General features: G+C 40.2%; 1 protein-coding gene across 1 annotated transcript in view; it reads right to left on the bottom strand.

Annotated features, from left to right (window-relative positions):
* Positions 1 to 2,210: 2,210 nt before the first annotated feature.
* Positions 2,211 to 10,665, bottom strand: part of TSPAN17 (tetraspanin 17) — a 69,887-nt gene continuing 61,432 nt past the window's right edge. The window contains exons 5-8 of the mRNA XM_088465451.1: positions 10,660 to 10,665; positions 9,654 to 9,701; positions 7,796 to 7,912; positions 2,211 to 5,270 (exon numbers count right to left, since the gene is read on the bottom strand). The exon at positions 10,660 to 10,665 is cut by the window's right edge and continues 120 nt beyond it. Coding sequence (XP_088321577.1) covers positions 5,205 to 5,270; positions 7,796 to 7,912; positions 9,654 to 9,701; positions 10,660 to 10,665 — 237 coding nt within the window. The 3' untranslated portion in view covers positions 2,211 to 5,204. The remainder of the gene's footprint in view (positions 5,271 to 7,795; positions 7,913 to 9,653; positions 9,702 to 10,659) is intronic.

The following is a 10,665-nucleotide window of genomic DNA, read 5'->3' on the forward strand; positions in this document are numbered from 1 at the left end:
GTGCAATTGCGTCCACTACAGAATCACCCCTAAGTTGGATGCAGGATATCTGCTTCTCACAGTGTGGACCAACATGATTGTGATGACCTGATTTAAAGACTTTCTATTATTACTTTGATGTATGTGCACTTGATTCAGAAGCAAAGATTGATTTTATTCTTACATGATTCATGATTGTTCATCCTCATTTGTTTTTCATATAAATACACATATATGCAGTGAAGGACGAAACGCATAGGTTACTTACCTCCCATAAACCATTGCATGAACTCACGCACTAACTACACTTGGAGTATTACTGGATTCTTGATCATATCTGCTGCTACCAAGATCATTGCTGATACCACCACCTGAGGAAGGGGACTTGTCCCCGAAACGTTGACAATAATTTCCCGTTATGGGGTTGTTTGATTTTCTAAAGTATCCGAGTGCCGCCTACTCTCTATATTTGTTTATCTACACACATTTTTCCATTTCACAAACATTTGTTAATGTCTGCCTCTTTGTACTAATATATATATATATATATATACATACATATATAACACACACACACACTTTTTTTTATATATCATCATATATATATATATATATATATATATATATTATAATTTTGTTATATCTGGAACCTTGTCCGGGCTCCAGCAGAGTTCAGACTGTGACCCCCCAAATTCTATTATCTTACAGTGGCCACTGGTGAGAGATGAACACACGTGCAGGCAGTTGTGCGTATATAGAATTCTCCAACCAGGGATTTTTTATAACCTTCTTGTTTCTATGCAAGTTTCACTTATATAAAGGGCGTTATCTGCCCTGGCTTGATCAATCATGTTACAGTGCTCAGCTCAGCTGTAGCTTATTGCTTAGCTAATCATATTACACTATTTGTGCATAAATATAGATGAATGCTCTTTGTTTAATAAAAGCTGTATTACTTACAAGGGTAAAACTATAGTTACATGTTTCTAATATGTTCCAGCATTTGAATAAATCACACTTGCTGTGCAAGGCTATGGTTATGCAGTTCTAATACTTGTCATTATAAATATCACAAGATGGTTTCTTTAGTGAACAATATGGCATCCTGACTTTCACAATATATACACTTTTTGTCCTGAGAAAGGGGACTTGTCCCCAAAACATTGACAATAAACTCCCCTGTTATGAGGTCGTTTGTTTGATTTTCTAAAGTCTCCGAGTGCCGCCTAATGTGACCCAAATCTAAACACAGAATGCATTTATGTTTTATATACAACTTATACACAAAGCCTGAAAGTCATTTTATACAATATTTAGTCTATGGTTACTGTAGGTGCTGGATATATCCGCCATTTATAAAGAGGAGTATTTTTACCTGGAAGAGTTAATAGTGGAGGAAAGACAACAGTTACAAGATGATACCTCACACACTGCACTGACTGCTGGAGCCGTGAAGGTATTTTCAGAGCGATTCTATCCATAAACAATTTGTTTCACCCATCAGGGCAGTTTTCAGTCTTTGGATATAATTTTAACACATTCGATCTTCATTTGTATATTTAATTAGAATGGTTTTACAGACACCTATTGTACACCGAGGCAAATGAATGTAGCCACCACAAAGTAGAATACCAGATATGGAAAATTACCTGTATGTCTCTTTTAGAAGTGATATCTGGAAAATGTTACTTTTAAGTATTTATATAGGGGCACAAAGTGCTTCAACGAATCCTGTAACAAAACATGCAGCGTTTCTTTCTGCGGTGGTACACAGTACTGGCCCCTTTTTTTAGTCTAATTTTTATTTCTTCTAATTTGTTCCAGAAACAGGAAGAAATCTGTGATATCATTTTAGAAATAAATAAAATGAGTATCTGCACACTTGTCCAGAGTGTGGAAGCTACTAGGGAGTCTTGTATCAACTGTAGATAAGGATCAGGAATTTTTTTTTTATAATAATCATTTAAAAAAAGCACTGAATACTGCAAACACAAATGTGTATATATACTCTTTGTACATGGTGTAGTGTTCTTTAAGTTGAATTTGAGGGAAAACAGCTCCCCCTTGTGGCACCAATGAGTTTCACATATTCACTTGTACTGTAGGCTCGCACTGCAAGATCTGAATAGTTTCCTAGCAAAACCCCCATAGGACAATACCATTAAGCTCCCATCAGACATTGTTTAGTTCCCCCATTTAGAATTTAGACCAGAGAACACAAAGTTTTGAGGATTTTTATTTTTCATAAACAGTTTGTACAGTAACATTGCACTGTGAATTCCTGATTACCCGCTGAACAGCAGTGTTAAGTGCGGACGGAGAGAGAGAGAAGAGACTTTTTGTCAAGTCGTTTAAGACCTCCATCTTTTGGACAATTATGTATCCTGGAAACATTCACAATTTTAAGGGACACAATTATAAAAAAAAAACAAAAAACAGCACTTTACCAGACGTGCCTAGGGAAGAAATCAGCAAAAAGTAACATTCACTGGCATAAAGAATAACTAAAAACAGTGTGGTACAATATTATAAAATGGATCCTGCAGAATCCCTCCAGTTTATCACTAAGGAATGAGAGGAGAGCCTGACAACCAATCAGGTAGTGCGAAACAAAAAGTGTTCTGATAGAACAGAAGATCAGAGTAAAGATTGCCTAAGAAAAAAAAAAACAGCATCGCTACTCGGCATGCACAGCAAATAGTTTCCCAAGTCAGTTATGGTTCCAAGTCAAAACATACTGTACTATTAGCACAGTAGGCAAGCTGTTTCAGGGATAGGCTACATGAGACTTTCCAGCTGTTCAATTAATTAAAAGTCCCAGCAGTCTTGAAGCTGCAGTTGAAAAACATCAGGAAAACCACACGTCACCTAACCCAGGTTTGGAATGTATAAATATTCGTAGGACTAACTTTTATTTTTGCTGTTGTGCCCATTATACTGTGGTGTAATGGAAAAAGAACAGGATCCACTAGCAGGTTAGGTTTTAAATATTTCCTTAATGCACAGGTGAATGCATCTATTCCATTTAGTCAGTGCGAAATCCTGAACACATGACCTGATTTTGGTTCTGGTGTTGAAAAACCTTACTTTAGAGGTTTAATCTGTCCCCACTAAGCATACTGTTAACTATAATGAAAAAAGTTATGTCCCAATTTAACCATGTTGCATTTTTAGAGATCCTGGCAGAGGAAATTCTCCAGTGCTGTAACAATGTATGGGGGGTATTCTACAATAGTAGTGGAACATGAAAATCTTTTACAAAATATCTCTGGGAGAATATGTAAGAAAGTCCTGCTATCAAAGTCTTTACAGGTTTGGTCCATTGCTACTCTAACAAGCGTGTCTGTCCTCTTACATAAATAGAAATGATCTATATATGCAGGATAATTTCCTACTCCTAATGTGAAGCGTCAACTACAAAAAAATAAATCCCTAAAGAGAACAAAAAACAAAGTGTGTGTGTATATATATATATATATATATATATATATATATATATATATATATATATATACACAAATATATACACACACACACACACACATATAGACACACACATACATACACAATGTTTTACTGTAGCCAGAGACAGAGGTGGAGGGTAAGAAACGGTGAGTGCGGTCAATAACGTTACAGAGGGTATGGAGTACATAGGATACCACCTTAGAAGACAAATTAAGGCAGCATTTCCGTTCCTCCCCTTTTATAGAATATATGCCAAAAATAAATGTGTCTGGCTGGATTTAAGTACAATATAGGAGAAAGGGAACATTGCTCTCAAAGTTATGTCCCACTGACTATACATGAAGAAATAAGTGAATGGTATATTCATACTGCTGCTCAGTGTGCTGAATGATGGATTTGTCACTGTCATAGGGAACCTCCTGCATCTACAACTGATGAGAAGAGTAAACGCAATACACAGCTCTGTAATCTGCACTAAATCACACCGCCAGTCACCTGCAAGATGCCAGTGGCTGCGGATGCCCATGGTTGTTATTCTACAGATAGCTGCGTGTTTGCTCCTAGCACAGGACATAGACAACAGTGAACTAAAATGTGTCACAAAATTCACACAAACTTAAAGAGATACAATAATAATGGCCTGGTCCAATAAGGTCACTCAACTTACCGCTATATAGAAAGATGGGAAAATGTTGAACACAATCCAGCAGTTCTGTTCTGGTGTACAAACTACAAATACAAATCCAGTCTCCTGGGAAATGAGTCTCTGTACTGAGAATGCAGCAGGCTGCTGGCAGATACTAGAAAACATGTGATTCACTCAATCTACTTATAGTTTAAGTCTTAATTCAGTAGCGCATACCATGGAAAGGAAGTGTAGAAGATAGTCAGGAGAGTGCATTTAAGAGAAATACAAAATGAACGGTGATGGATAACTGTAAATAAATAACAGGTAACATAAGGCAGTTTACCCTCACACCTATAACGCCTGTGTCACAGGCTCCCTAATTCTGGTAATGCCTGTTTGGTATGGATGCACTCACCACCAGCATGGTAGCAACTGAGGAATACAAACTAGAGCATGTTGACCACACTGTTTACAGCCTGGATTTGCTGATGTTCTATTGCATGGCCTACATTGAGATCCCAACAAAATTAATATACAAAATACATCCCCCCAAAAAAACTCTGAATAAAATTAGGCAGCCACTGAATGATCAAACAAAACATAAAGCTGCAATGGCTCCAGTGTCTGACAATACATAGGTTTTTTTTGGCTAGCACCCCACACTATCATGGAAGCAGTATGTGCCAGTGCAGGTCCCTTCCAGATACACAACTTTGAGGCCTTAAACAGTTGTTGCGTTGAAATGGTGCATTGAGTCTTTTCACTTAGTTATATAGATACAGTATACTATATTTATAAATATAAATCACTGTCACACTGCCCTTTTTTTTATCATACATGCACTTATGTACACCTTGGCTCCCAATGCCAGCCCCTCCATGCCCAGGGAGGGAAGGAAGCCCAGTCCAGAAAGTGGGATGTGTGGAACATTACCCACCAACCATAATACAGCAGAAAGGATAAATGTGTTCGATCACTTCATCCCACCAACTCCCCGCAAATTACTTTGGAGAGGAGGGGGTATTCCTGTAAGTGTCCATGCTGGAGAGTCCGTGTGTTGTTACAGTGCAGTGCCATGAGGCTGGCTCCAGTGTCCAGTGGGGCTCCGCTGAGGGGCACACAGGGCAATGTGTCACCAGTTGGCCTTCACAGCTCTTATGTCACTAACGAGATTCTGTGCCAAGCAAATCCCAAATATCTGTAGGAAGGGGAAAAAAAGACATCAGGAGGAATATATCTACCATTTTTATTTATTATTGAGAGTGTTAACCAGTGTGTCACCATGATAAGCTGGAGGAGACAAGGAGTTATGTTACAATAGCCTTTTATCACTGACAGTTGAATGTCACTTTTCACACTATGGTGAAGTCACCAAGAATCCATCAAAGATAATTGGATATTGTTCAGGGAGTTCAGAAAGTTCCTCCACAGTGACTGTGTGCTAAGTGTGTGACAGACAGTGGAAGCTCCAGATGTGGAGCCACAGCACAGTCTAAAATTTCAAATAGGGAAGCCACACCAACTGCCACCCCAAATGCTGCCAAACATCGCTGACTCGGGACTCACTGGCAGTTGGTATTGTTCCTTTATTTGAATTTTGGACTGTCACACAGTCAATGCGGAGAGACTCTCCAAGCCCCCTGTGTATCTGGATAGGTAGGGCTTGTCTTGTGCGGTGACAGAGGTCTTCCTCCATCAGTTATAATCTAGTGATCATCATAAGTCCAGAAGGTCACCGAAATGTTTCCTGTAAGCATGCTAAAATTCTTCCCAGCTAATTACTGCTCAACCACATGTGTATTACCATACTCTATACACTGAACTCTGGGGATTGGAGGAATGTAGTCCTCCACTTTTGGTCAAGTTTCAAATGGGTATTTGCTGGATTTTCCAGTAGAGAATACACGAGGCCTTCACCCGCAGCCACTTCCGATGCGTCTCTACACCGTAGGCCAGGACTGCCGCGCACGATTCCTCGCAAGGATTCGCTTACCTGACATCTCCGTGATCCGACTAAAGTCCAGACCTCAGCAAAAGCCGCTGCTAAGCCACGCTGAGACCTGCAGAAAACCTCAGGGCATATACCGGTACTGGTGTTTCGGTATCGGCAGATGTAGGGGTCGTCGCGGTACAGGCGTCATTATTGGCGCCTGGTACCGCCAGACTCTGAAATTCAAAAGCTAAAAGGTAAATCATAAAATAAAAAAGCCTGGTACGGCCTAGGCAATCCCACTGTATAACAGGTGTGACTGGTCTTGCCGTGCACCAAACAAAAAAACTGAATGCCTGTGGCTGAGGGCGAGGTATATAGGGAGGAGGACCATTGCATGCTGGGAGCTCCAAAGCTGTAGCCATTTGGCGCATTGGATAGCTCCAACTACATACCCCCAAGGTAATTCTTGTGGACCCTGAAGAAGAAATAACCTTTTTATCTAATCTAAATGGCATGTTGAAGGTTAAGAAGTACAACCTGAAAAGAAAACAAAAAACCTTTATGGCATTCTCAATGTGTGAGGCTATTGTTCCTTCCTGCAATACTTAGGCATATGTAAGCCACTTATTGCAGTGCGGCGTGGTGAAAATTCAAGTCCGAGTATACCGAAACTTCCACACTACAGAGCAGAAAGTTGCACATGAATAGTTGGGCGTGATGCTGAGGCAGCAGCTTCCTGACCTGGCATATTCATTTTAGCAGAATGGAAAGGCAGAAAATTGAATATAAATATATTTGTCCCTTGTGATTCCTGAAAGCTCCTCTTGTGCATCTGACATCAGAGCTCACTGGAAAAGATATTTGGCTGCCACTCTTTACAATACACAGAAAATCTTTGTGCCCATGTAACATGAACTAAAGGATTCTGGCAGCACAGGCTGGTTGAAATTGCAATTCCTATTTATATGCACCTGCTTTATAGGCTGCATGACATTATCCCTCCACTAGGTAGAACAGTAGTAGAGAATGTCTGGAGTCTACCAAAAATTATGATGATCCAAAGCCAGATGTAACATATAGCACAGTTACTCCAGCAGAGGGCAGCCAAACTCTATAAATGTTTTCTAATGTAAAATCTTCACACACACACCCACCTTCTGTATAATAATAAACACCCCCCCAAAAAAAATCAATATCTAGGGTCTCATACTAAGTTGGGCATATGCCGGTTTGCTCATCAGACAATATGCAAATGTGCCTTGCATAATAATAAAATGTCCATATGCAGATATGGTGAGGCAGGAAGGAGAGCGAGTGCAAATAGAGTACAGTCTGGCCTACTTAGTGTTTGCATCATTGGATACTGACCTCTGACTCTTTCTTCATTACTCACATCATACCTGTATTATACGATTTTGTGGGAGTATTTTATTAATTTTTTACCACTTTCATTTATAAATTTTAAATAAACGCAAACCTGTGATCGTCTTTTCACTATCAAAGCAACTGTTAAAATATCCTTGTGCCCATGACCTGTTTGGGTATGAGTATAAGTATGCTACTAATGCAAGCGCTGGTACTCCGATACCTACCACTCAGCATATGTGCGTAAATGGCTTTTGTGTCCAATAATTGACGCATATACAATTACCTCTGCATGAGCCACTTCTGGATTAATTAGTGGTAGAGGTACTTGGTGTGTACTTTATACAATTTCCATTTAGAATATATGCCATAAGTATTTGTTTAAAGGCACAAGACCAGTAGAGATGACAAAGAATAAAACCTACTTGTAATAATGCAACTGCAACGAAGACTCCAGCCACTACTATTAAATTGTCTTGTAGCCACTTCTCAAACTGGCCCACACAACCCTTGGTGTAAATGTAACTTTGTTGCTCCAGCTCCTGTTGGAAGAAATGTGTTTAAGTTCAGTTCCAGAAAAAGTACATTAAAACAGCTCTAAAATATTAATAAACATTTTACAAGAAATCGTATCTAACTAGCAATTATATTACACATTTAATATGATATAAAGATCTGTCATAGAACAGAACTTCGCAGCGACATAGAAATTCTTCTCAAGACAATCATTTTATTAAGATTTTATAGTACGGGAACAGTCAACAGTGTGCAGATTAGTCAGGTTGCATGAAGGTATGGAAAGGTTTTTATTGTTTGTGAAGGTTTAACCTTCCTATACGCAGCTATTAATGTGTGCATTCTTTCTCTAGTTCAATCTTAGTAAAGAACATTTGTAACACTACACACACAAATCTGAATACGTGGAATTAGAAAGAAATGCCATAACCGCCCCTTGTGCAGTATGTAGTAATGATGTCGGCATTCAGAATGTAATTACATGATTTTAGGGTTAAGCCCCGAACACACTAGACATATATTTTTTTAACAATTTGGCAGATTCCTACGCATCAAAATTACAAATGGTTTAAATCGATAAGTGTCTACGCACTGGGCCTGATTCAGACCCGCTCGCAAGTGGGTCGATGTTGCCCAAGTGCACATGCGCACGTCGGAGGCGGCTCCGTCGTGCGCATGCGCGAGACCCGAATGCCGTCGTTATGGGTCTCGCACCAAAGGGGGCGTGCTGTCGATGGTGATTGACAGCACGCCCCCTTTGGTGGGCGTGGCTGCCCAGACGGAGGAGAACGCCTACCGTCTGGGGCCGGCCCCACTGACATCACTAGTGATGTCTGTGGGAGTGCTTTTGGCTCTGATAGAGCCAAAAGCACTCCAGGGCTTGCGGCAGCGAGACCCTACCGCAAGGGTCTCGTCGCAAGCCCGATGGTAGCGAAGGTCTTCACCGTCGCGACCATCATTTTGGCCGCTCGCTATAGCTGTGGGTGGTCACCCACAGCTATGCGAGCGGCCAGGAGGCCGCTCCAAAAAGGAGGAGGTACGGCCCTGATTCAGAGCGAGCGCTCTGTCAGAGTGTCCGGCTCTGAATCTGGGTCACCATACGCTCCAGTTGGCTGTTAGCGACATCTTCCATCATTACGCTGCGTTGTCAACATTCTGACTGTGGACTTTCACAATGTCAACATCATGTCAGACGTCACACTCAACACAAACATCCTGTATGCCAGCAACCAGACGATGTCGACATTCTGAATATCAACATAATATACCACACTCCCTTGTGTTTTTTTTATTTTTTATTGATTCTTCTTGAATTAGAGTACAGCCACACCTAGAACTTATTTCTTCAGCTACAAGCCAGTATATGACTCATTATCTATAGCATCTGGGTGATTGAACATCTGACCTGGCAAAGATATCACACCCTTGTATTACAGCATTTTAGCATCCTAGTGTGGGATGATAAGAGCAGCTAATCACCATACAATCATACATTATAATAAGCATCTGCTTGTGCCAGCAGAGGTATCATATCATTGGCAAAAACCTTACATGCGTGTTACCAGGATCCAGCACCCTTGAGGATATTTATCACTTAAAGAGCGCTGTAAACAATGCACATTATGCCCAAAAGCAAATTGACTTTTGTAGTAGAAGAAAAAAAAAAAAAAAAAGAAGTACACTCGCGCCAAATCCAATACATTGAAAAGGTTCCAAGATTGTTGCTACTTAATCTTCCCAGAGACGTAACAAAGAAACCAATCTTACCAGCTTCAGTCTCACATCATATCCACACTGTGTGTTGGGAACATCTTCCTGTGGGGGAAGAGACATGACTCATTTTAGAAACACCACTTACACGTCTAATATATCCCGAAGGGATCTGCTTCCTGTAAATGGCAACTCAGCACCGATAAAGTTATTAATTTCTTCACCCAAGTTTCTACAAAATACCGGCTTTGAATCACCCATATTTGAAGACATATTTATCTACATATAACTTTTACCAATGCAGGCGTTTTATTAAACATCTGCAATCAGAACTTCATGTTGTTAGAAATTAGTGTTTCAAAACAAAAAGTCACCACTAGCAGCTTTGAATGATTATAATAGGGGTAGTTTAAGAGAGTAAGGGGCAGTGGTTCAGGCTTTGTGCGGGCCACTTCCTCTCCCGCAGTGCAGTAGATGCGCAAATTTCCGGGAACATGGTGCCTGCTTTATGTTCCTGGAGACTTCTCTACTGCACATGTGCAGATCTCCTGGAGAGATAAGTATTGTAGAACATGGGTGTGTGGTATGGGAGCCCCTGGACCTGTGTGCGCCTCCTTATACATACGCTAATGATTATATATTTATATGGGACAGATAATGCTGTGTAATACTTATATATACAGTATCTTGTATCCTCATAATTGGAAACCTTTTTCATGTATACTGCATATGTATCTTAAACAGTTATAGGGTCCAGAATCATTACCATACATTTGCAAAGTGCTCTCTTTTTCCTGTACCAGTCTTTCCACGAACTCTATGAGATGGTGCCCAAGTGTACTGTGTTTGTAAGACATGAATCACATAGGGGAAATGCTCTTACAGTCATGTGGGGGTAATTTAGCTCTGAAGATGTTGCAAAGGGTGTGTTTCAATTTAATTGGGATATTTTAGTGTCTCTCCTCTTTTTTTTCCCCTTCATCTTTTATCTGGAAATTACTTCACTAATCAAATAAAGAAAACAGAATAAAACCAAGCAAACACCATAACAACAGCCTCTTACCGCAGG

The sequence above is a fragment of the Taudactylus pleione genome, unplaced genomic scaffold (assembly GCF_031769625.1).
Source record: "Taudactylus pleione unplaced genomic scaffold, aTauple2 ptg001990l, whole genome shotgun sequence".
NCBI classification, from domain to species: Eukaryota; Metazoa; Chordata; class Amphibia; order Anura; family Myobatrachidae; genus Taudactylus; species Taudactylus pleione.